General features: G+C 37.0%; 1 protein-coding gene across 1 annotated transcript; it reads right to left on the reverse strand.

Moving 5' to 3' along the window:
• Nucleotides 1-302: 302 nt before the first annotated feature.
• On the reverse strand, nt 303-15,328 carry pipox (pipecolic acid oxidase). Its single transcript, XM_081370356.1, has 8 exons — nt 15,043-15,328; nt 14,416-14,564; nt 11,788-12,001; nt 10,098-10,280; nt 8,318-8,470; nt 6,779-6,928; nt 3,524-3,599; nt 303-904 (listed from the first exon to the last, which is right to left on the reverse strand). Exons 1-8 carry the CDS (start codon nt 15,148-15,150, stop codon nt 774-776), a joined length of 1,164 nt encoding a protein of 387 aa, XP_081226482.1. The 5' UTR covers nt 15,151-15,328; the 3' UTR covers nt 303-773.
• Between the last annotated feature and the right edge of the window lie 12,302 nt (nt 15,329-27,630).

Below are 27,630 nucleotides of genomic sequence, written 5' to 3' on the forward strand. Positions count from 1 at the left end.
GTTGTCTTGGCTTTCCATGCCTTTTTGCGCCTCTGTTTTCTTCATGTGTTCAATACTTTTTCCCTGTGTCATTTCACATTATTACACAATTTCTGAACTTATTTTTGTTTGTTTCTTTGTATGTATGGCTTACTTGGGTTGTTACCAACATCTGGTGAAAATTTCATGGCAATAGCACCTTTGGAAATATATTTACTGAGAAAAATGATGACGTGTTCAATACTTATTTCCCCCGCTGTATATATAAAAAAATGGCACCATACAGAAGAACTGGTTTATTAATACTACGATACAGAAGAAGAAGATGAGGTTGGTTTTTATTTTATTTAAAATGGTTAATCCCATTTCATATAATCACATTAGGGTGGTGTACACATAATCCATATTTTTGCATTCAAAAACAGCTTGATGAAGTGCAAAGTAGATGTAAGAGATCTCATGAAAGGATGGGCATTCAGAGAAATTTGTAGTCGAGTCAGTGTTGTTTAGTATAACTGAGATACTATTATAGGTTCTATTGATATTTTCCAATTAGTTATGGATGGGTTAGGTTTAGTGGTAGGGCTAGGGTTAGGACAAAATTTTCGGACAGGAATGTTGTTCCAGGATCAACAAAATATGGCCCAGGAACATGTCTTGGCAAAATCGTTGTGACCACCATGCCTCCTTACAGTGTTCTTGGTTAATGAATTAACATAGCACAGTTAATCAGACATTAACATTCTGTTTTGTTATTATATTAAATGCAGCTTTGTCATTGTAGGGTCTTGGACTTAAAGTGAAGATCTGGCATGGGACTGGAAACGTTTAATACCGAAAGGTGAGAGGTTGTGTGAGGGAACCTGCCCCATGGCCAATTGAGAGAGCACCTTCCCTATGATAGGGCCGAACTTAAAGCCGTGGCCTGTGGAGAAAGAATGAGGAAAAAAAAATGAATAAATCAAATTAACTGAGAGGTGAATCATCATAGGACGGGGTTGACATTCATTCAATCCACTGGGGTAAAAGAACCGCACCTCACGGGAATGAACAACGAACCTCTATAAATAGCCATTATCTGTCGTCCACGGTCTAACTCAGAAAGCCTTTGCATGAGAGAGAGAGAAAAAATGCTGGCACCATCACACCCGCTGTCATGGGACGTTTCATTTTTGGGTGGGTTTTGGCAAAATGGTACAGTACATTAAGAAAATTGTTCTCCTTTATTGAAGGGAGTGGACTATCAGAGGCTTCATTATAGCATGGTTCTGTACATGTATGTTTTATTTTTTGTTGTGTTAAAGAGATATATTTAGCTTAAAATGAAAATTCTGTCATTATTACTCATCCTCATGTCCTTCCATACAAATCCTTCATTCAGAAATAAGTAATAGTGTACACTACTGTTCAAAAGTTTGGGGTCGGTAAGATCTTTCAATGTTTTTATATGAAGTCTCTTATGTTCACCAAGGCTGCAGTTATTTTATTTAAAAAACAAAAAACAGTAATATTATGAAATATTATTACCATTTAAAATAACAGTTTTACTTTTTTAATTTATATTAAAATGTAAATTATTCCTGTGATGTCAAAGCTGTATTTTCAGCATCATTACTCCAGTCTTTAGTGTCACATGATCATTCAGAAATCATTCTGATATGCTGATGAATAAACATTTCTTATTATTATCATCACTATTGAAAACAGTAGTTCTGCTTAATAGTTTTGTGGAAACTGTATTACTTTTTCTTTCAGGATTTAAAAATGAATAGATTGTTTAAAAGAACAGCTTGTATTTGAAATAGAAATAGAATTTGTAACATTATAAATGTATTTACTGTCACTTTTGATCAATCTGTCCTAATATTTTTCTAAACTTTTGAACGATAGTGTACTTGTCTGTATTTTCCATGCAATTACAATGATCAGAGACTTTTAAGCTTCTAAAAGAACTCAACAGCACCATCAAAAAATAATAAAAAGTGGCCCATATGAAATATACACTGTATTCAAAGACTTCTGAATCCATATGATAGTTTTGTGTGAGAAACAGACTGCAATTTAAGTTATATCTACTGAAAATCTTGATATTATCCATCCCTGAGTTTATGGGAGTAATAATAATAATATCTGATTCATGAACAAATAGTTAAGTGATTTTCTTTTTAATGAATCAGCTGATTAGGTTCACAAAACTAGCCATGAATCAAACTGATAAGATTCTCAAATTCAAATCATGAGTGAATAATGATTGAATTTCAGTCTGTTCCTCACAAAAAAAATATTCTATGACTTTAGAAGACATGGATTATAAAAACTGCTTTTAGAATACTTTTGAAAAAGCTTCAGTCCCCATTTATAGTGACTGCATGGATCAGAACAACCAGCACAATCTTTAGAATTTCTCCTTTTGTGCTCCACAGAGGACAGAATACAGTTGAGTGCATGACAGAATTAAATTTTTCAGGTGACCTATCCCTTTAAGAAAGAGATGGAGATGGAGCTGGGTGAGATGTTTAAAATGCACTGCATTCTTCTCCGACGCTCTCAGCTCTTGCCTTTGCGGATTGGGTGGCTGTTTGAAGTCTGCAAGGCTGGTCTGTGAGTGGATATGGCTTCGACCGGCAGATGTGCGCGTGGAGGGTCTTCTGTTCTTGCTTGAACCCCACTGATGTGACTGGGTATCCATGGCAACTGGAGGGCCTTGAGCTCGGAGATTGGCTTGAGACAAATTCCGAATGGAAAGAAGTGCAACTTCCCGCCCAAACTCTAGTTTGTGTGTTTGCCCCTGAAACTGATCCAATTCGCACCCTTTAGTTTTTCCCAAGCCGCAAATACAACAGCTGCGCCGAGGGCAGGAGAGCAGCGGGAAGGCGAAGCGCTGTCATTATGGTAGACAATAAAATGAGAAGAGGCAGGGAGAGGTTAATAGTGAGCATTCCTCTGCTCCTATCAGAGTTGTAATGTATTATTAAGGCAGAAGAATATATGTCATAAATCATTAGTGCGCGATGTGCCAGAGCAATGGGACGGTACCGGTAAAGTGAGGCAGCCACACAATGCTTCCTGTGACACCTCCAAAGCAGCTCCTTTAACTGGAGACAATGCATCACAAGATGAATAGCTACACAGAGCCGCCATAATACTGAATTTCTCTTCCTAACCCCTTCTTCCACCAAACGCCACCATCCGCGCCCCGTGCTGCTAACCAGCGCTTCTCTGAAGTGATTACCAGCGGAATTTAATTAGCCCCATAATTAGTCTAAGGAGGAGGTGATGTGAACAGATGGAACAAATGTCAGGTGAACCCTTTGGCCCCCTGAGAGGCGGGTTCGGGAGCACGCAGGAGCCTGGGGAGCCAGCAACCGCCTTTAATTAAACGATAAAAAGACCCCCGCACTGGGGGCTTCGCTTCCTGTCCTTCACCGGCGCCCTGTTCCATTCCCTCATTAAAAAGTTAAGATGCCTCTCCGAGTCTTTGTGACTCTGTGCCTGTGTTTTACAGGGATGGGAGTGTACAGAGTTCATTAGAGCTCGAACTGACCTGAGAATCCAGCACCGATGATGATGTTGCCGTAGGTTGGGTGGGAATCAAGGACAAAGTGGTGGTCTGGTGTGACCTACAAACAACGAAGCAGGGGAATGTTAAACATCAAGACTAGATTGTAATTATTTCTGCAAATATTTGACCTTTCCGTACTATGAACATGCACACGGCATGAATTATGAGCTCAGTTTGAGCTGAACTTAAAATTTAAAGATAAGCTTAAGAGATGAACAAATTGACTGAGGTAAGACAAACTTTAATTGTAACTACTTCGTTAGAACATATAGTACTCTACAAGAAATGAATACTTTTATTCAGCAAGGACACATTAAATTGATCAAAATTGACAGTACATTTTTTTACATTGATATACTGAAAAGATTTCTATTTCAAATAAACTCAAATGTTCTTTTGAACTTTCTATTCATAAGAGAATGCATCACAGTTTCCACAAAAATATTAAGCAGCTCAACAGTTTTAAATAATAATAATAATAATACAGTAAATGTTTCTTGAGCACTAAATCAGCATATTAGAATGATTTCTGAAGGGTCATGTGACACTGAACACTGGAATAATGATGCTGAATCACAGGAATAAATTAAATGTTAGATATACTCAAACCTGATCCTTTAAATTGTATAGTTTTTTTATTATGCCATATTGCTGTTTTTACGGTGTCAAATAAATGCAGCCTTGATGAGCACGAGAGACTATAGACCCCAAACTTTTGAACAGTTGTTTTTTTCTAAAGACGCTTTTTCACTTTGTCCTAAACAAATGTCATTTCTGATTATTACAAACAGAGACCGGTTGAGCAGAAATTATTGTTTTGATTCATTTCGAGCCACTTGTATATTTTTCCTTTGAAGTATGAAAGTAATCGATACAGTGGTTGGCTGACTGAGATGTTGCTCTGTTCTGTAAATTGTATCGAAGAAGACGGCTCTGTTCAGCATGCTTCTAGAGAACTGCTTTATAATATTCCACTCAGTTTCTTGCTTTAATACTGAACTTTATCTCGGTGTGCTCACAGACGTTCTGTGGATCTCCTGACAGGGCAGTTTATAAAGGATTTAGGTTGTGTTGCATCATCGCTGTCCTTTTCATGTTTGATGTGATTGTACCTTGCATTTGTAAGCTGTGTTTGTATTATTTTTTAATTTCACCCATCTGGATGGAAACTTTGCTTGGTCATGCAAAAAACTGAAAACCTGCTTTGAGAGAATTTACTTTTTTGATGTAGCCTACTGATGCATCAAAGGCACTATATATGCACAATTTTTGGATTAAAATATCCAAAAACCACTAGATCAATGTTATATATTTTGTTGACTTTGTTGTGAACTTACATTATCACATTTTTTTTCAACAATGGTTAAATCCAGACAAATGCACAATTTTAACCAGTGTAACAGCTTGTGGCATTGCGTCAATGACGTAATATCCGTGTTACCCTCGATTTCCCATTTTTAGATTTTTTATTAGACAGTTGAGCAACTGTTCGGATACTTTATGGACAGAAAACGAATCATTGTTATATAGCTCAACATGCTTCTTACACAGCATGGTTCTTATTGTTTGAATCTCTTGTTTTCTTGAGTAACTTGTTTGTACTATGCCTCAGAAGCAATACTATTTTGTGGTTAACATGGCATAATCAGAAAAAGCTTTATTTGTAGTAACATTAATACAGCATTTTCTCTGCCATACACTATATTTTAAAATTAATTGCATGCATTTAGCAACAGAAGTCATCCAGCTTTTATTAATATGATATTTCAATATCGATCAATATCGAACAAGTAAAGCACTGCGTTATAATATTCAATAACCCAAATATTTAATTAAAATAAATTTAAATTCAAATAAAGTGACCTGTATGAGTAGTAATTCAGCTCTTGCAGCTGTTTCATTAGAATGAAATAAAATAATGTGAATTTAAGTGGTCAAACGTAACTTCAAGTTCAAGGAAGAAGGCGGGAACCGTCAAACGTTAAAGGTAACTTTAATCGTGAAATAAACAAACAACAAAACGAAAGGAGCGTCAGCGGCCGACTGTGGCATATAAGCGTAATAAAATCTCCTCCATGGGACTCGAGCCGCTCCCACGGCTCTTGGCCCCACCCTGCTTCATACCACCCAGTTTTTCATAAAACTTTAATACATTAGCTCATCCATGAACATGATTTCTACCTGAGACCCGTCGGATTGCTTTCCATCGGCTGTGGAGGTGAAGACGACAACTCCCATGATTTCACGCTCATTCACGCCGACATTAAGCTATGCCTTATTGTTATTGTTTTGAATAAGCGACCTCTTGTGGCGAAACTTGCATAATGTGCCTTTCAATGAGAGGCTAACACTGTGACCCACTCAGATGTGATGCGGCAAGTTTCCAGCGACAAGTAATTGGTCGTCAACAAACATTAAATGGGCTTCTGTATCCAGTGTAGACAAAGTCAGTGATTATAAGTGTCAGACTGAACGCCATTGGGCGGGGCTTATGGTTTGATAATGGAAAACTATTGTCAATGTCTTGCTTTAGAGGTAGTCATATGCAAATGCATTTGGCTGTGTGAGATCACATACCCAACATAACCATTTTTGGTTTTGGAGCTTGGTTAAATGTTTTTTTTTTTTTTATAATGAGGAGGATGTTTTAAACTATGAAACTTGCAGAATGTATTAATAGTACAAAGACCTCTCTCATGACAAAAGATCAAGGAAATTTTGATTTCTCATGTAATGACCCCTTTAAAAACTGTTTTTTTATTTTTTTTATTTTTTAATGACACTGTATTTTGCCTTACATTAATGAGAATGGGTTTGGGGGTGGGGTTAAAATTAGCTGAATTGTACATTTTTGAGGTTCACTGTAAAAGTGAAGTGAAAAAAAATTCTGAAAAAGAACTCAAGCATCTCACAAAATATCAGGTCATGGTCATGTCTGATTAGGACAAAAGTCCGATTTACATGAAAGAAATAGCTTTAATCACTATTCACCATATCAGAAGTCTAAAATAAATAAATAAATAAATAAATCTTTTTCAAACCCATGTAGAACTGAAATTAATGGCTTGGTTCAATTCCAGCAACCGTTTAATCAAATGGCATGTCAGAATAAAATATGAGCCATGAATTCAAACACGGTATCCTTCTTCTCTCCTTAAGTGAGAAAGAAAGTTTGGTCTGGGGCACACAGTGGCAGATCAGTGATGGCACCTAAGGACAAGCAATGAAGTCACTCACCGTGTACATGCAACTCTCCACCACAGCGGGCACTGGCACCAGCCCAGGGAGACAGCGGGTGATGTAGCGCATGAGAATATCGATGTCGCCTCTATCCGTCTGTTTATCTCGCTCATCCGGTTCAGTCTCGCTGCCCATGTGGTAACACACCTGCTCAGACACATGCATGCACACTATGATCCATAAAGCCAAACTGACCTATGATACATTACGGATCTGTGATCCACCGCTCGGTATGCTTGGAGGAGCAGCAGATATACGTGCAGAAGGCAGGCTCCAGCGACTAGAGCAGACATAATGCATCTAACATGACACAGCCATCTGTGCTCTCCCATTCAGCCTTGCTAAGTGTGATGAGACTGAAGACTCCTGCTGGGCTCTCCTGCATACTGAAACTGAGCCATTAGTACCAGGAGAACACAGACCAGAGGAGAGTGTTTCTTCTCTGCTTCTGTAAAAGCATCAAGGACTGTGTATCCATTCGGAGAGCTATAGAGTCACTGATGTACTCGGTCTCTGAAAGCTCTCTGAGTGTGGATGTGTACTGTATTGCTACATGAGGGAATTGTGGATTAATTAACAAAGGATGAAACACTATGGTGCTGAATCTTTGTGGCTTTTTTATGAGATGTGGGCAGGCGGTTACAGTAACGCAATGGTCTGTGGTACATATTTTTATGGTGGTTTAGAGTAGGCTACATGTATATCTATTGTTGCCAAGGAGAAGTGCTTTTTTAAATGAAAAACATGGGACAAATAGAAGAGCAGGCTAAGGGGCCATTCACACAGAACGTGTTTTTGCAGTTAAGACACAGGTCAGTGGAAAGAAAAAAACACCACAAGGTCTTGAGATGAGTTTTTTTTTAAGTTTAACAACTTTTAACTTGAGAGCCACATTTTGCTGCAAAAGAGGTGAGACGCGAAAGTAAGGGTCAAACACGTCCGTCTAGCGTGTTTACATAGAAAACAATGAAAAAGTGGCGCAGTGCAATAAAAAAAAAACGTGTTCTGTGTCTCAAAGATATGGTTTAAACTGTATTTTGACCTTTTTGTCCTTTTTTTTTATGTGAAACATGTCATGGACAGGAACCAGGTTTTTTTATTTATTTATTTATTATTTATATACTATTATAGTATTTATTAATATTTAAAATGAGCTTTTATTTTTATATTTCATTTTTTGTTTATTTTAGTTTAAGTTTGTTATGTGTTTTTGTTGCAAGTTTTTTAAATATATATTTCTAATTGGCTATAGTATTTTAATACTTCAACTTCAACTTATCTCAGATATCTCAGTAGCTAATTTTCGTTTTAAGTTTTTTAAGTTGCTCATGTCATATTTATATTTTATTCCATTCATTTCATTGAATGGAAACTATTATTAATAGTTTTAGCTTTAGGAATCTATAACAACACTGACAGGATCTGGAATGACACAAGCCAGACTTTAGACCTGAGCACCACAAGCTAGATAACCACTTGGCCATGGCTCCAACCAAACCTGTTCTTTAAAAAAACAGCAACCCTGCTGTCACTCACCTTCATTAGTCCTGGATACTCATTGGACGGGAGGCCGTAAATGTCATATTCACCCTCTTTCGACTCCATCTGTATAAAACATGGAAAACGTTGGCTGACACTATAGGTGCCTGGGATCTTCTCCTTCCAGTAGCATACGTTAATCTTTACAACCTGCACAAAAATAAATGACCCATATTACAGATAAAAAACAGCATGTAAATTAAAATGAATATAAACACTGATATTGAGCACACATCAGGGTAAATGTAATAAGGAGTGAAGATTTGGTAGCTCAGAATATTCCAGCCTCTCTTCTCATTCAGAGACCATAAAAATTCACCAGTGCAAAAATTCATTGCTCATATATTGTCGTGCTCACCCAAGCGCAGACTTTCAAGCCTGCACTATCCTGAAAAATGCAATTCCAATTCTAGGTCCAATTCGGAGTTTAACTAACACAGCGTACTTTTTCCATCACTTCTCTCGTGGCGTGTGACACATAAGAGATCTCTGTGGACTGGAGACTCTGGGAGCTGTTTATAGGATTGGGAGGTGAGTAAAAGGTGGTTTCTGTACATTCACAAATAACTCACTTTTCATTCTGCCCAGGGGTGTAATCCAGATCAATCTATATGTGGCTGTGTGTTTGTTTCACAAGCTATGGCTGGTAGTCAATATGCTTTATATATTCCCACGCTCACATTATTCAGAAGTTGTTTTCCAAACCCAGACATTTCACAATGATATATTGTTCCATGATGCCTTTAAAGAAAGAAAGAAAGAAAGAAAGAAAGAAAGAATAGGTGAGAATCAAATTAAATGATGGATGGATGGAAGAAAGGAAGAAGGTGAATGAACAGATAGATTGAAAAAGTGAGTAATTGAGAAAATTAATGAATGAACAGGTGAAACAAAAAGTGTAAGTAGGTGAAGAAAGAAATATAGCAACTGGATGGATGGAAAGATGAAAAAATAATATGTTTAGATGAGTAACTGAAAGAAACAAAGAAAAAAAATGATGTAGGTGAGAAATATTTAATGAAATAATGGATGGACGGACGGAAGAAAGGAGGTGAGAAAATTATTGGATGGATGAAGGGATGTAAAAAGAAGATAATTAGGTAAAGAAAAAAATATGACAAAAGAATGGATGAATTAATATTACTAGGTGACTAATTAATCACAAAAGAAAGAAAGAAAGAAAGAAAGAAAGAAAGAAAGAAAGAAAGAAAGAAAGAAAGAAAGAAAGAAAGAAAGAAAGAAAGAAAGAAAGAAAGAAAGAAAGAAAGAAAGAAAGAAAGAAAGAAAGAAAGAAAGAAAAATAAAAAATGGATTATGTAGGGGAGAAAAATTAAATGGATGGATGGATAGAAAAAGTGACTAGTAAATAAACAGAGGGTGAAGAGAAATATAACAAATAGATGGAAAGATAAAAAAGAAAGAAAGAAAGGGTGAGAAAATGAATGGATGGATGAAAAAGCAAATAAATGAATGAATGAATGAATGAATGATCAAAATAAAGAGGCTAAGTAGGTTAAGAAAGAAATATAAGAAACTGATGGATGGATGGATGGATGAAAGATGTAATTAATTAATTTAATAATTCATGGATGCATGAAAAATGCATGAAAGGTGAATGGTTGAAATAAAAAAGAAAGAAATAAAGATGAGTAAATAAAAGAATTAATGGATGGATGGATGGACAAAACAAATTGATGGTAGGTCGGTGAGTAAATGAAAGAATGAATGAATGAAAGGGTGAGTAAATGAAAGAAGGAAGATGACAGTATGTATGCACCTTGAGTGGCAGCTGCAGTCCAGTGTGTGTCAGTAGTCTGTTAGCCCAGGGTCCAGCTGTGATCACCAGGCTTCTCCCTCTGTAGACTCCAGAGCCTGTGGTTACAGTGACCACAGCGCCAGGCGTAATGTCGATCACTTTCTCCCCGTCCTTTATCACACCCTCACTGGACTGAAAGAGCCTCTGAGAGAACACACACACAGACAAACACCACATGCACAAGCAGATTAAAGCACTTCAATCTGACTACAGGATGTTCAACTTTACTGCATAGACGAAACTTCTTCAAAACAGCTTACCTAAGACAGAAACCCCTATTAAGAGCAGTGAGGAGAGCCTGGTTCAAATTTAACAGCGGCTGAGTTTGACACAGAGAGATGTCAACGGGGATCAGTTAAAACTGAAAAGATCTGGTCAGATTCGGGCAAGAGATAATAGAGTTTCCTTAGTGAGAGCCAACAGGGAGCTTATCACTGCACTCTGTAGCTGCTGTAGGCAGAGCTTATTGAATCCAGAGAGGCATTGTGTATAAAAGTGCATGGCCATATTCCCTAGATAGGGTGTAAGGAGCCTTTAACAAGCAAGTTTTGCAGCCATATCTTATCTTCGAAAGCTTTAAAAAGCACTGTGAAGGCGACACTGAAGCAGTTATGTACATGAACATTTCTCACAGTGAAAGTTTATGAGTCTCACACACTAAGAGATTTATTTCCACAGTACACTGAATTTATTTCACATTACTTGAATTGCTTTAACAGAGCTGAGCGCTCTTATCTGGCAACCGAAATAACAATTTGAATAATAATAAGAGCATTTATCATAAAAAGAGAATCTAAAATGTCAAATAAAAAGTCTACACTTGAAATTATACCCGAAAGTCATATCATGTTATTCTTTTTCAGTCTGTATGCCTCTTTGCCAACTGCTACAGTGAGCTAAAACTGATTCTGTGGCTCCCATGAGGAGAACATTTCAGTGATACTTCTGTAAGGATGTGATAAAACACAGTCGGTCCAAAGCGGGGTTTTGGAATGCTAGCAAATGTATTCATTTTGCATACATAATTAGATGAGCATCTGATAGCTTTGAGCTGCCAAGCTAAATATAAGATTGACGTGTGACATTCCAACAGCCTCCTGGAGATTTTTTTTTAATAAATATTTTAATAATATGATTCAAAGAAAATCTCATTTTACACTACCGTTCAAAAGTCTGGGATCACTAAGAAGATTTTTACGTGCAAGAATACTTTATTTACTTTCAAACACTGTAATATAATGAAAGTCATATAATGAAATATTAATTTATTGCATTTTAATATATTTTACTTTTTATTTATTTATTCTGTGATAGCAAAGCTGAATTTTCAGCATCATTACTCCAGTCTTTAATGTCACATGATCCTTCATCCTTCTAATATGTTGATTTGGAGCTCAAGAAACATTTCTTGAATATCAAAAATAGCTTAATATTTTTCTGTGTAAATCATAAAAGTTATGTAAGTCATGATATCATAGAAAGTTAAAAAGAACAGCATTTCTTTGAAATTAAAATCTTTTGTAACATTATAAATGATTTACTGTCACTTGCGATCAATTTAATGTGTGTTTACTGATTAAAAGTATCAATCTTTAGCAAAAAATCATACAGACCCTGAACTTTTGTACAGTAGTGTATATGATCAGCTGACCTGTACAGATCGGAGGGCTCTGTCCGCATACAACACCCCGGCATTGGTGTCTATCAGCGCTCCGTTCCCGTCGGTGAGATTCACATTGGGAATGTGCTGCCTGAACTCCTGCTTCTCCAAAACCACTCTGGGAATCTTGTGGCTTTGCATCGTGACCTGTAGGCGTGAGAAACCCTCGCTGTTCTCGGGACCCATAACCAGTAGGCCTGTGCGCCTGCGAAGGGAAGTGCATGAGATGACTTACGTGTCCATGTTGAACAGCTGCACCTTGATTTAGAAGTGGAAGTGCTTTGAGGCATGTGTAAATTGCCGTATGCGCCTGCTTGTGATGCAGGTGTCTTAATGTTAGGAGTTATGGCACTATGGATGAGAGGTTGGGAACACAGGTTTTAAATCAACAATGCGTGATAGATGGTCGTGCTGTTTTCTGTGGATACTGTTTTTCAAGGCCTACTTCATCTGCCAGCCATCATGATGCATGGGCAGCACGAGTTCACAGGTCCAAGTCGTTCATCAGAGATTTTTATGACTGAATCCCCCACTGCGTGTGTGTGTGTGTGTTTGATTTGGGACACTGAAAGAAGGACTCCATGCAACATTTGTCAATGCCTTTGTCCCTAATAGCAAAATGGTCAGGTGACATAATGGTGGGGCAAGATCCTTTATGAGGTAAATTAGTGTTTCAAAGATGTATTTTCAATTTGTCATTTTAATACTGTCCGAATCAAACATGCATAGAATCATTTCCTTACACAACCTTAAAATTGCCTGCTGTTTTTAACTACCTCTAATCCTGTCTCGTTAGGAATGTCTGTAATTGCAGAATCCTCATTTATTTTGACCTTCGTTGCACACTTTAACTGAAGCTAAATCTATCACTGTGCTGTCTGTCACAGCTTTATTATGAATTTTGACCTTTTTGGCAGCTCTCTGGGTAAAATAACAGTTGGTGGTTCAAGCTGATTGAATCCCATCTATTGTATAAAGAAAATGAATCAAAAATAAGAGTCAGAACAGCAACTGTAACAGTGTCAGGGATGATCTCTACCTTAATTAATTTAATCTCTTAATTAAATGCATAATATTGGAAACGCCCTAGGCAAAGTGGGGTTTTGCACAATTTCACCATAAATCTATTTCATTTTGTGAAGACTTTGCACTGATAATGGACAACACAAACTACTCTATGTTTCAATAATGAATTCAATACATTATAGGACTATTTATAATAAAGCATCTCTAAACTGTGTTCTAATTGGTCTGTCACGTAATAACCTTAACTGGCAAACTGTAAAGCTATAAAGGTGTGCTGATATTAATCAATAATCTTGAGAAAAAACTGATTTTGATGTGTATACTATTCAAAGGTTTGGGGTCAGTAAGATTTTATACTGTTATTCAGCAAGGATGCATTAAATTTATTAAAAGTGAAAGTAAAAACATTTATAATGTTACAAGATTTCCATTTCAAATAAATGCAGTTTTTTCTATTCGTCAATGAATCCTGAAAATGTCCCACAGTTTGAGCAAAAATATTAAGCAGAACAACAGTTTTCAACATTGATAATAATAATAAATATTTTTTGAGCAGCAAATCAGCATATTAAATTGATTTCTGAAGGATCATGTGACACTTGGGCATGGCTGCTGAAAATTCTAAATATATTAAGATAAAATCACTATTTTATATTGTAATAACATTTCACAAAATTACTGTTTTTACAGTATTTTTGATCAAATAAATGCAGCCTAGGTAAAAATAAGATACTTCTTTCAAAAAGGTGAAAAAATCGTATTGACCCCAAACGTTTAAATGGTAGTGTATATTTCCATTTAAGATAATGTTGCCATATGCATTTAAAAAGAAATTCATTAATGATTTTGCAAGCCACTCCAAGAAATAATACAGAATTATTATCCAAAACCCCACTTTGCTTAAAAGCGTTTTTAAACTTTTGGAAGGCACTGAATGTTTATTCCAATGGGTTTTGTGACAGACGCATCCAGCGTAAATGTCTTTGCAAATGTCTCACACAACAGACACTTCCACCTGTGTGAAAACTAGTCCTGACCAAACCAGTAATAACAACTGCCACTCATTTGGAAAGCAAGTGCCATCTAGTAGTAGTGCAAATATCTATATAGGAAGAAAAGAACAGAACAAATCCAGCATTCTTTAAAACCTTCCACACATTTTTCAGTCCCTGCCCAGCAGTCTCTGGGATGCTCAAGGGCACAGGTGGCCTCTCATCAGGACCCATCCATCAGAAAGCTGGAGATGGATAGCGGCGACTGATTCTGCATCAAGGCTGAGTGGGCTTGATCCACTTGTGATCCATTAGACCTTTCTGACACTGGAAAAACAAGTGTGCCCCACGGTCTAAGGATGATGCTCAGGGACTAGACTGAAAATGCTCCTTTAAGATATAATGTGTTCTATGAAAAGTTTTAAAGTACTTTACACGCTGTACACCGAAACCTGGCATAGCACTCACCATAACTTTAAAGGAGCATTTTCATTCTAGTCCCTTATCATCACCATTCTCAGACTTGTTTTTTTTCAGTGTCTACATGTTGCATAGGGGTTAGAAAATGTTATAATTCTGAGATGCGTACACACGCACTCACCTGTACAGCTCAACACCTGCTTCTTCCTCAAGCTGAGCCCAGAGCTCATAGCTTTCCTGCATCATCTTTATGTAGAAATTTTCCTCATAGGCTTTCCGTATGATCCTGGTCTGGCCATGAGAGCTCCCTCTGGAGTGGGGCAGAACAAACTGGGGAAAAGGGGGAATTCAAAGAACACTATAATACTTATAAACATTATCTTGTTTCAATAATAATATGTAAGGAATAATTGACGACAGGCCGTTGAATTATTGCAAAAAAATAAATTTATTTATTGCAGTAAAAATAATGCACACCCGAGGTGGTAATGTTATGAATTGTATCCTATTTTCCGTTATTACAGTTGACTACGCGAAGTGATATGGAACTGTAATGCGGTCAAGACCTGCCTGGAACTACTTTAGCCGTGCGTTTCCCTGAAAATAATGCACACCTTAGAACGTTCGTCAACCAATCAGATTCAAGCATTCAACGGCCCTGTAGTATAAGCAAGAATGAATGCTGTCTTACAATTTTCTTACTGCTTTGAGTATTCTGCCTTGATAAGATAAAACAGGTACTTTTCTAACATTTGTTTAATGCTGTCATTTGGGAATGAATAAGTCCGCAAATCATGCTGTAACCGACCTGCTCCAGCAGTAAAGTTTTCTGCTGGTTTTTGGCCAGCTGATAGGCAGTGCAGGACCCCTGAATCCCTGCGCCAATGACGATGCAGTCGTACACTTCAGACGACATTTCCAGTTAAGTTCTCTCTCGTGAGATTCTTCTGACACACAAACACGATGAAGTTGCCGTGACCTACTTTTCGTAGTAGTTCAAAGTTCTCCGGTTTCACTTATGTAACCATGATCAGCTGAATGTAAGAACCGCCTTCTGGGTTTATAGCACACACAATTTTTAGTCAATGAAATTTAGTTTCATTCAAAGAAAGTAGGACCGGTATACGTCGTGACGTAATGACGCCATTACAGCGCGGCGTAAAATTTTTCCAATATTATTTTTGGATTGGGAAAATGTTTACATACGCAAGGAGAAATGGTCAGGAGGATCCAAGCCAAATTTAATGTATTTCCTCCAGGAGTCCAAGGACTGCTGCATCTGTTTCTAGAATATCGTCAATAAAAAGCAATTACAATATGTATGTATGTATGTATGTATGTATATGTATATATATATATATATATATATATATATATATATATATATATATATATATATATATATATATATACATATATATATTTATATATATATATATATATATATATATATATATATATATATATATATATATATATATATATATGTATATACATACACACACACACACACATATATATATATATATATAAAATTAATGATTAAATAAAAAATTATAATATATATATATATATATATATATATATATATATATATATATATATATATATATTACAAAATTATAATAGTTTTTGATTAACAAAATGCTGTTATGTACACGCTGGCATTTTTTGTAAATATTTTGAATACCGCTGTATACTTTGTTCTATTAAAATACGTTACAATAAAGCACATATTGGTGTGTTTTTATTAGAATCAGAATGAGCTTTATTTATGTTTACACAAGGAATATGTCTTGATAATAATGATGTTTATTGTAATTTCAGTTTGTTTAAACCTGATTTAACTAATAAATAAACTTTAAATTTAAAACTAAATTAAAGTAAATAATTTAGAACCTAAACATAATTGTACATAATGCAACAAATGTACTTTCTTGGCTGAAATTGTTTTGCAGGTTTTAATAAAATGCTATTTACTTAAACCAATGTTCTGTATGATTGTTGAAAACAGTATCATAATCTTAATCATTTCGTCAACATATTTCCAGTAGACTACCAAGTTCATTACAAGACAGTTATCTTATTATCAGCTCACTCACATATCAAGTTGGGCTTGACTTGAGATGCGCACGCACGCATTGATTCGTTCCGAATCATTCAGACAGTTTTTGAATCAGTTCAACAGATTCATAGAAAAGAACGATTCGTTCATGATCTGGACACCATAAGCTAGTTAATCAAAACTATGGGGTCGCAGCTTGTAGTGCCTGCTGTGATTCATTAAGGATGTCTTTTCTGTGTTCTAAATTCTGAGAGTTTATCTAGTAGTGCGATAATCGGACTTTGGAAAGACATTGTCTCCATCTTTTGTGTTTGCTTTCGTTCGTAGCAGGTTTTTCTCAACAGTGAAACAGAAAATCTGGAGTGAAGTTATTTCAGAACACGTAGGGAATATCTTTTGTCGCTCCGTTCCACTCCCCGTTCCAGACTTTCAAGCTTAATGTTTTGGATTATTTGTTTGTCAGAGGTAATTTACTCTATAATATTTATTTATTCAAATTTACTTTTTACATTAAACTGTTGTATAAAACAATAGATTAAACTGTTGTGAAAGGCAATACAAAGCAAATGACCTATATGGGAATTATATTGTTCACTTTTAGAAGCAAACGATTTGACCAGTAGCTAGTTGCTAGTATGGCTAATTGTTCATTTTTGTATAGTTTTTTTAAACAATTTTAACAATGTTTTAATATGTTTCAGACAGGACGGATATATTGATTTATGGTTTACTTGTCCAAGAAAAATGTAAACAGCAGTTTGTTGAGAGTTGTTTGTTGTGAGAAACTGACCACAAACCTGTGTTGAGAAACGTGGTAAACTGACTGTCAGTAGGCTATATTGAATGTGTAATGCATGTTTGTTTTAAAAGTCAGGTCAACGAAAGAGAGACGAGTAGCAGGACAGAAGGGACAGGTGACATGGAGGTGAGTAAGATAAGTGTGAATGGGTCATTCCTATTATACTGTACATTTAGTTTGTTATAGGAGTCTTGAGCATATGAATATGAGAACAGGCCGAAGCAAAGAGAGAGTGCTGTGCCTGGCAGGGTTGTGACTGGGTTCCTATGTGTGTAACATGGTACTGTGGAGTCAGTTGCAGGCTGAGCAGATGGATCCTGTGGATGGTCAGGTCTGGAGAGGGTCAGATGGTCCTGTCCCCTGCCGCTGAGGCCTGTCATGGACAGATGTAGTCTGATCTTCCCCACAGACATGCTTGGTAGAGTGCCTTTTGTGTTTAGTATGCAAATAGGTCTACTGAAGATACAATATTTTGATTTCAATAGTTACAAATCTGTTTGTGGCATCATAGAAACGACAGCCAGTATGGCTGGTTCTTTTTTTTTTATTTTAATTGCAAGTTAACAAAACATAGTAGCTTATACAAGATAAAAGATCAATGACATATATACACATACAGAAGAGAGAAAGACATAAACAGAACACACACACACACACACACACACACAAAAAGAAAAAGAAAACAGCTAAATATAAATGTATCGATATAGTGATGTATACAGGTACATTGGTAAGTTTAAGCAATGGGATATTTTACTGATATAGATAGAGGCAATTTGAGACAATCATAGTAATAGTAATAGAGTTGTAGTAGAAGTAGTATTCATACTACTACTACTACTAATAATAATAACAACAATAATAATAGTAGTAGTAGTGGTAGTAACAACAATAATATTCATGATAATAATAGTAGGAGAAGTGGCAGCATTGTAATTTATAATAATAATAGTAATAGCCTACTACTACTAATAATACATTTAGACCAATCAATAAAATTATTGTAGATATACAATATTCTCTAGGCCTGGGAGCCGCTCTACCACTGCCAGTGAGCACAACCAGTATGGCTGGTTCTGATGGAGGTATGGCAAATGCTTTTCCTTGTCAATACAACAATGCTTGACTAATGCATATAATCAGATCAGATTTGATTTCTAAATATTACAGATAATTATTCATCTTACATAATTAGGTTTGGCCGACCATAACTGGAAACTCGTGGCAGAAAGACATGCATCTGACAGAGAGCTATTGTGTTGTTACGCCGTCTCGGCATGATCAAGACACCCCCTCAGTCTCATTCATCTTTAGTTGGTTCTGTTCACTCTCCAGCTTTTGAAGGACAGCTCCAACATGCCAATTAACCCCTCTCTTCCCCCCCCCCCAGCTTGTTAGGATGGATTTGTGCTCCATCAGAATGGTACTCTCGCCGAGATGTATCAGCCTTCCGAGACATATCTGGAAGCTTATTGATTTTGGCATATTATTTTATGAGTGGGAGTTGGGAGGCTGTAAATGGTGAACAGGCTGTTTCATTGTTTGAGCTGCTAAGCTGCTGTATAATTACATCGGTGACCGTAAAAGCCTGCTGACTGGGCCCGCATCTGGGCAAAAACACAGTTAGTGAAATAAAACAGTGCCTTCTGCTCTTTCTGAGCCAAGGCCTTGCTGGGACCCCAGAATCACCATCTGTAGGTAGTGAAAGTTTATTTCCTTTTGTGGCATGGGCACGTACTGTCTACCCGTGACATGATGTATGACAGGCTTCTTAAGCATATTAAGGGTTTACTGCCTGGCAGCAGTGTTTAAACTGCAGTGTCAGGACAATCTCATGAACATCACCATGTCTCAACATCAATAACTATTTGAGTGGAGAAAATGATGCTGCAAATATTTTACTGCCTGTGGGATAAAAGTGCTGTCACACCACTTCTTGCGATGCAGACTCATCAGGGAATTGCAGTATTTTCCTAGCTCAGTGGAAAGGTAAAAGCCAATTCCACATAGGGATAGGAAAATATTTGTTGACCAAAACTAAATAGTGATATGTTATTCGGCACATATCTGTATTTTTTATTCATGTGTAATCAATAATAGTGTAACAGTGACTTCCCACTTTTTAAAGTATTTTGCCAATTAATTTTTCTCATGGGGATTTTAAAAAGGTTTTTGTTAAAGAGTTATAGAGTCATGAACCAAACCAAATACACACACATTTTTTTTATATTTAAAGGGATAGTTCACCCAAAAATTAAAATTACCCCAAGATTTACTCACCCTCAAGCCATCCTAGGTGTAGATGACTTTCTTCTTTCAGACGAATACAATCGGAGATGTATTAAAAATGTCCTGGCTCTTCCAAGCTTTATAATGGCAGTGGATGGAGGATGAGATTTTGAAGCGCAAAAAAAGTGCATTCATCCATCATAAAAGTGATTCACACGGCTATGTGGGGTTAATAAAGGCCTTCTGAAGCGAAGCAATGCGTCTGTGTAAGAAAAATATTCACATTTAAAACATTATAAACTAAAATAACTAGCTTCCTACAGACGGCAGTACGCATTGATTTACGGCGAAAGAGTAACCTTTGACCTGACGCATGACATATTGACAAACGCGGAAGTGCAGTGGATAGAAACACCAGTCACAAATTAGAAGTCTAAAATGAGAATTTTTAAAGAGAAACGTCTGAGGATTTGGATATAAGAGAAGAGGAGCTTGAGTTTGCTGCCCAGCCCTATTTGTTTGAACCGTGAAAGGTGTCAAAGCTTACGTGACTCCTACATCCTACGTCATACATCGCTTCAGGGGTTACTCTTTTGATGCAAGTCGACTTGCTTAGGCGTATGCCAGAAGCTAGTTATTTTAGTTTTAAATATGGGTGTTTTTCTTACAAAAACCCATCGCTTTCCTTCAGAAGGCCTTTATTAACCCCCTGGAGTTGTATGGATTACTTCAGTGATGAATTGACGCCCTTTTTTGGACTTCAAAATCAGGACCACCCTTCACTATCATTATAAAGCTTGGAAGAGTAATGATATTTTTTAATATAACTCAGATTGTGTTCGTCTGAAAGAAGAAAGTAATACATAGGATGGCTTGAGGGAGAGTAAATCATGGGATAATTTAGGTGCATCTGTTCAACTGCTTGTTAACGCTAATCACATGGCAGCAACTCAATGCTTATAGGCATGTAGACATGGTTAAGATGATCTCAAACTGAGCAAGAAGGGGGAAGAAAGGTGATTTAAGTGACTTTGAACGTGGCATGGTTGTTGGTGGTCTGAGTATTTCAGAAAGTGCTGATCTACTGGGATTTTCACACAGATCAATCTCTAGGGTTTACAGACAATGGTCCGAAAAACTGAAAATATCCAGTGAGTGGCAGTTCTGTGGGCGAAAATGCCTTGTTGTTGCCAGAGGTCAGAAGAAAATGGCCAGACTGGTTCAAGCGGAAAGGAAGGCAATGGTAACTTGTAACCACTCATTACAACCGAGGTCGACAGAAGAGCATCTCTGAACACACAACATGTCAAACCTTGAAGCAGATGAGCTACAACAGCAGAAGACACACCAGTGCCACTCCTGTCAGCTAAGAACAGGAAACTGAGGCTACAATTCACACAGGCTCACCATTCTTGGACAAGCAACTGCGTGATGCTATCATGCCAATTTGGACCAAAATCTCAGAATAGTTTCCAGCACCTTGTTGAATCTACGACGGACAGTTCTGAAGCCAAGGGGTACGAGCAAGGTGTAGCTTATAAAGTGGCCGGTGAGTGTATATGGCTTCAACAAAAGCATATACCACCTATTAACAATCTCGTAGCTCACAGTTGGTCTTTTTTTAAAGAGGACCTATTACACTTTTTTTTTTTACATTTTCAACTTTCTTTAGTTTGTAAAGTTTCTGTTTGTGCACGAAAAATGTCTGCAAAGTTACAAAGCACAAAGTCAACTCCAAAGGGAGTTACAGGATTCTTCATACAGTGGGGAGAACAAGTATTTGATACACTGGCGATTTTGAAGGTTTTCCTACTTACAAAGCATGTAGAGGTCTGTCATTTTTATCATAGGTACACTTCAACTGTGAGAGATGGAATCTAAAACAAAAATCCAGAAAATCACATTGTAGGATTTTTAAATAATCAATTTGCATTTTATTGCATGACATAAGTATTTGATCACCTACCAACCAGTAAGAATTCCGGCTCTCACAGACCTGTTAGTTTTTCTTTTAGAAGCCCTCCTGTTCTCCACTCATTACCTGTATTAACTGCACCTGTTTGAACTCACCTGTGTAAAAGACACCTGTCCACACACTCAATCAAACAGACTCCAACCTCTCCACAATGGCCAAGACCAGAGAGCTGTGTAAGGACATCAGGGATAAAATTGTAGACCTGCACAAGGCTGGGATGGGCTACAGGACAATAGGCAAGCAGCTTGGTGAGAAGGCAACAACTGTTGGCGCAATTATTAAAAAATGGAAGAAGTTCAAGATGACGGTCAATCTCCCTCGGTCTGGGGCACCATGCAAGATCTCACCTCGTGGGGCATCAATGATCATAAGGAAGGTGAGGAATCAGCCCAGAACTACACGGCAGGACCTGGTCAATGACCTGAAGAGAGCTAGGACCACAGTCTCAAAGAAAACCATTAGTAACAATCTACGCCATCATGGATTAAAATCCTGCAGCGCACGCAAGGTCCCCCTGCTCAAGCCAGCGCATGTTCAGGCCCGTGAGGTTTGCCAATGACCATCTGGATGATCCAGAGGAGGAATGGGAGATGGTCATGTGGTCTGATGAGACAAAAAATAGAGCTTTTTGGTCTAAACTCCACTCGCCGTGTTTGGAGGAAGAAGAAGGATGAGTACAACCCCAAGAACTCCATCCCAACCGTGAAGCATGGAGGTGGAAACATCATTCTTTGGGGATGCTTTTCTGCAAAGGGGACAGGACAACTGCACCGTATTGAGGGAGGATGGATGGGGCATGTATCACGGGCCAACAGCCTCCTTCCCTCAGTAAGTGCATTGAAGATGGGTCGTGGCTGGGTCTTCCAGCATGACAACGACCCGAAACACACAGCCAGGGCAACTAAAGAGTGGCTCCGTAAGAAGCATATCAAGGTCCTGGAGTGGCCTAGCCAGTCTCCAGACCTGAACCCAATAGAAAATCTTTGGAGGAAGCTGAAAGTCCGTATTGCCCAGCAACAGCCCCGAAACCTGAAAGATCTGAAGAAGGTCTGTATGGAGGAGTGGGCCAAAATCCCTGCTGCAGTGTGTGTAAACCTGGTCAAGAACTACAGGAAACGTATGATCTCTGTAATTGCAAACAAAGGTTTCTGTAACAAATATTAAGTTCTGCTTTTCTGATGTATCAAATACTTATGTCATGCAATAAAATGCAAATTAATTACTTAAAAATCATACAATGTGATTTTCTGGATTTTTGTTTTAGATTCCGTCACTCACAGTTGAAGAGTACCTATGATAAAAATTACATATTTTTACATTCTTTGTAAGTGGGAAAACCTGCAAAATCGGCAGTGTATCAAATACTTGTTCTCCCCACTGTATCTGTAAGCACCGTTTCTGAACTCCCTGAAATGCCTTGATTGTAGTTTTCTTGCGGGAACGTACGTCACAATATTCCTCATTTAAAGGTGGCATATTTTTGAACATTCATGCATGAAAACCTAGGCTATTCTTTTAAACCCCCAAAACAAAATCAAGACTTTGTAAAAGAGCATCATATGGCATCTTTAAAGGTTTGTATGTTGCTGTTCAAATTAAATTTCTTTTGCATTTTTTTGCACTCTTTAAAGAAAAGGACATCTTTCCATTATTTTTGGAGATTGACTTGGCTAACATGTGGACCTACAGCTCTATGGCCTGAGCCTATTGTTACTGTTTGACTGGAGAAATAACTCAGCCTGGGTCTGCTCGTTTTTTATTCATAATTTTATTTATTAATGCATTTTTTTTTTTACTCCCAAAGTGTTTCAAAAACCAAGAGAAAGTAGCAATCTTGCAATGGAAAGGTCATGCTTTAGAATAACAGGCATTGGCAAGCAGCAGCACACTGTAACTAACGTGCTGTGCTATTTACTTGGCATTTACTTGCAGCGATTTATTCCATGCCATGTTTAAATATCAAGTCTCCCTTGTTAATATTCATGGTCTTCCACACCTACAGTATGGGATGGTGCCCAGTCTTGTCTAATGAATAACTTAAGACCTATAAATAATGCATTAAGAGTAGCTGCATTACTGTGGGTGCTTCAGGTTTTCCAAGTCTTCTTTGGAGAATAAACCGAATTGAATTTGGAGTTCTTGTGTGGTATATCGAAGTCACGAGAGGTAATGTTTCACTGAGCTCTTGCTGCCGTTTGTAATTGGCTTCCCCGCTGTTAACGCAGAGCTAATGACTTCATTTGACTTTGTGCTGTGTATGAATTGGTGTTGGATTAAACAATTTAATCTCTTCGTGGTCTCATTGGTGACAATTTAAAAAGGCTGTGCCGTTGCAAGAAAATGTTGTGCCAGTGATCTCCCAGGGAGAACGGGATTACCTTGTATCTTAACTGAATTCTCTCTCTCTCTTTGTATATATATATATATATATATATATATATATATATATATATATATATATATATATATAAAAGAGAGAGAGAGAGATAAAGAGATGTGTGTGTAAATATAATAAACATTAGAATTAAAAAGGTTTTTACAATTTCACAAATTACATTTTATATAAAATAAATGTGTATATTGTGACGGTCACAGATTGACCGCACATTTAACGGCAACGTGCAAAATCTTGAAAAAAATTCTAACCCAAATTAGACATTAATATCTCTGCTTTTTATTAGTTTTATTTTTTCATTTATTTTGATTTTATTGTGAAACAATTGTATTGTAGGCCTTACATGTAAATATGTATCTAATTGACTCACAGTGTACTGACTGTACATTTATATGTGAGGAATGCAGTGGACGTAACATGATTCCACATACTTTGCGCCAAATCCTTAAATGAAATGCGTGAGTGTCTTCAATTATGCAGTTACCGGTACACACAGTCTCCCCATGCACCGTTTAAAAGCATCTCAGGGGTGAAATCACCCACTGCAAATACACCATCAAAGGATAGCAAGACTCCTGGACTTCCTTCCAGTCTTGTTCTATTATTATTATTTACTGTTGTAGTATTTTTTTTTATTATTTGAATTAGCTTTTATTTTTTATATTTTCATATATTTTATATTTTTTATATTTTAGTTTTTTAATAATTTTGTCATGTGCTTTTGTCATTTTTATTAGTTTTGGTTTTTAAAAATAAATCTAATTTTCATTTTTTTGTTTTAGTTTTAGTTTTTAGCAATTTTAGTACTTCAACTTCGTCTTTTCATCTAATTATTATAAATATGTATTTTGGACTGCACAATGTATATAGAAATTATCGAAATATCGCAAATATACATACCGCGATATGCATATCGTAGCGGTTTGTAATAACTGCATGATTTTAATACTCCAAAATATTATAGGAAGTATGCACGAGCACAGTAAGCCATCTCTCAGACAGCATGTAATCCTGAATTCAGTTCTCCTCCTCAGCTTATATGGCCAAATACACACAAAATTATGGCAAAATGTCGTCATATTGCTGAGTATTCACGCAAACACAGTCAGTTATGTCTTAAGTGGAAAGAAAGCACGCGTGTAACAATTTATTGGATCCGTGCAGCTCTTAAAGTGACAGCAGCCTATAAACCTGCTTCGTTCTGTCTGCTTAATGTTAATAAAACAACAACAGACAAAATCACTCACTACTCTTGACTGAATAACTTTTGTAGCTCTAATAAGAATCTGTATGTATGTATGTATATATATATATATATATATATATATATTCATATATATTTGTACATTTATTACATTTTCAGTTTTTAAATAGGGGCCTATATTTAAATATAATAAAAATGTATTTTACAAAGTAATAAAGCAATATATCGCAAATTGAACATCGCATTAACTAATTACTGCATATCTCATTTTGCATTTTTCTTTACTATCATGCAGCCCTAATATTTATATTTTATTTCAGCTTATAACACAGCTTCCTTCAGCAGGTCAGACTATTAGGCCTATGCTTGGACATTTGCAATTTTGACTATTATATGTTTGTCTTGTGTCCTTTTAAGTTAATTTGGCATGTTGGTTTTTACTTTTCAGTCTAATAATAGTTAGTTTCATACACCAATATCTCCTGTACCACTGATTTATATTGTCAGCTTCGTCCTATACTCTTTTCAGATAATAGAGAAGATCTAGGTCCGACTGACCCCAGGGGCCAGAGGCTATTTTTCGGGGGCAGTCCGAAGCTCTGTCATCTGTAGAATATGACCATAACATCGGCTGAGCAGTGAAAAAGCATGTCTGGTTCCTTCACCCCGCAGCACTCCTATCTGCTCTGATGAGCATTGCCCTTTAACTTTTGATGTGAGGTTTATGTGTCTTGGTGCATTGCTGGATACAGTGTAAGGAGCTTAGGGTCACTATCTACTCACAGATGTATTGCTTGAATAAATAGGGACTCAGAGGAAAAGCAAAATATAGTCTTCTGACAGTTCAACTCTAATGGGTTGAGAAATACAATTTTTGCCTGAATTCATTACTCTCAAATATTCATACACTGAAATTTCTAAAAAGAAATCTGCTTAATGTTGTTTTAGGCAGGTTCATCTTTTTGTGAAGCTTTTGAGTTCTAAGACAGATAAAGGGATTTTCTGAAGCATGATAGTCTGTTTCTGCTTGGCGAAGCAAGTTTAGGAATTAATATATTGAAGTATAGGACTTCTGTAAAACACATGCGTTAGTGTTCTGAAGTTGCAGGTTCAGTGATTATTATTTTTTTTTTTTGGTCTCCATTTCATTTCCTACTTGCAGTGTTTTATTGTCTTTTTTTTAAAGTGGTCAGAAACACAGAAATGCCACTTGCGACAATTTTTCTTTAGGACAGATGTCACCATAGTGCAAGGCTTTCATTTCCCCTCAAGCTAAATGCTTTATGCTTGCCCCTGAATTTATGTGTGAGACCAAGCACGCAGGTGGACTGCTTGATAGATCCCTGCCCAGTGGGGCTGAATGGCCGCTGGGTCTGTGGGTTCTTTGTAGCGCAAAAACCAAGGCTCCACGGACTATCTATGCTGCGGTGACTGGTCAAGCCACAGTCTGTACTGTCTGACATGGACACTCACTGTGACAGAGCACCATGCGCGTAATTTGCACGGGGGTTACGGGGGTTATGACCCCCCCAAAAATCTGATCCAGCTAATATAACCCCCCCCCCCCCCCCCAATATCATCACATCATTCAGATTAAAATAAATATGAAATATTCCGAATGAATACTTTTGTTCGTTTTCTTAATTTCATTTGCCAGCAAGAAAGATAGTATCATATTTTAAATAATCTGTAATGTACCCCCCGCCCACCGCACCGCCGACCACTTGGTATTACCCAACCCGCTTTCTCGACCAAGTTTGTTTGTTCACTATTTTGCGCAGCAGTCGCTGGGATGAATGGTTGGAGAAAGCTGACGGTGCATGCTAACGGATGGAAAGATGAAAAAGGACACTGAAAGGCAGCCAGACAACGATTTTTCGTTGTTGGTCGACACCATTTTTTACAGTCTATGGTCGACACCAGCCAAAAAGAGGAAAAATCCTGACCAAACGGAGGTGCGTTTCTCAAAGTGTGAGGCGGGGGCGCGGGCGCGTGCGCAGCCCACTGCTGGGGGGGAATAGAGACATGACAAATGGGGCGCGACAAACAGGTTTTGTGCCCATCTTTTTAATTCCTTTATTTATTGACCATACACTCAAAACAAAACAAAGACACATTTAAATGTAAGCCTTGCTTAACCTTTTTACACGTAAGTTTAAAAGTTTTTCAAGGCGACCGTTATTGATCGTAGTAGCTAGGCTATCACTTTATGGTTCCCATGGAGACGCGTCATTCATTGCTTGTCACACCGCAGCCACAATAGCGCTGAATGAATGACTGATGATCTGCTTTTATTTCTTTTTATTCAAAATTTCACAAATTAGTTAGCTATAGCAGGATATATCTGATATTCCGATTGTCAAATATGTGCAAGTGGATGTGTTTTGTTGTTTAAACACCTTTATAACGATCGCGTTAGTTGTATGCGCAACGTATTTTAGGTAACAAAAATACGTAAATTATTAGGAATTTTTATTTTTTATATATTTTTTGTTCTTTTTGCATGGAGTTTGCAAAGTGACAAAATGAATCAAAGCACAACTAACGTTAGTCCACACTTTCCAAGTTTCTGAATTTGAAGTTATCAGAGGCTAAATGCAAACACATTTTTTTTATCTACTTTTGAGTCTTATTTCATGCAAAGTGATAATATAATTGCACTTTCATTTTCTCTATTTGAAAGTTTTTAATGCTGTTATTTGATGTTAAGTTTTTAAAATGTGATGTTA

This window comes from Scardinius erythrophthalmus (genome assembly GCF_964197995.2).
Source record: "Scardinius erythrophthalmus genome assembly, chromosome: 7".
NCBI classification, from domain to species: Eukaryota; Metazoa; Chordata; class Actinopteri; order Cypriniformes; family Leuciscidae; genus Scardinius; species Scardinius erythrophthalmus.

Bases quoted from the DNA above. Each gene is read 5' to 3' on its own strand.
- pipox (XM_081370356.1), bottom strand. From the start codon at position 15,150: ATGTCGTCTGAAGTGTACGACTGCATCGTCATTGGCGCAGGGATTCAG. The intron at 14,565-15,042 runs GTCGGTTACAGC...CCTTTTCCCCAG, and splicing joins AAACTTTACTGCTGGAGCAG to TTTGTTCTGCCCCACTCCAG. The intron at 12,002-14,415 runs GTGAGTGCGTGT...TTCCCTTCGCAG, and splicing joins GCAGGTGTTGAGCTGTACAG to GCGCACAGGCCTACTGGTTA.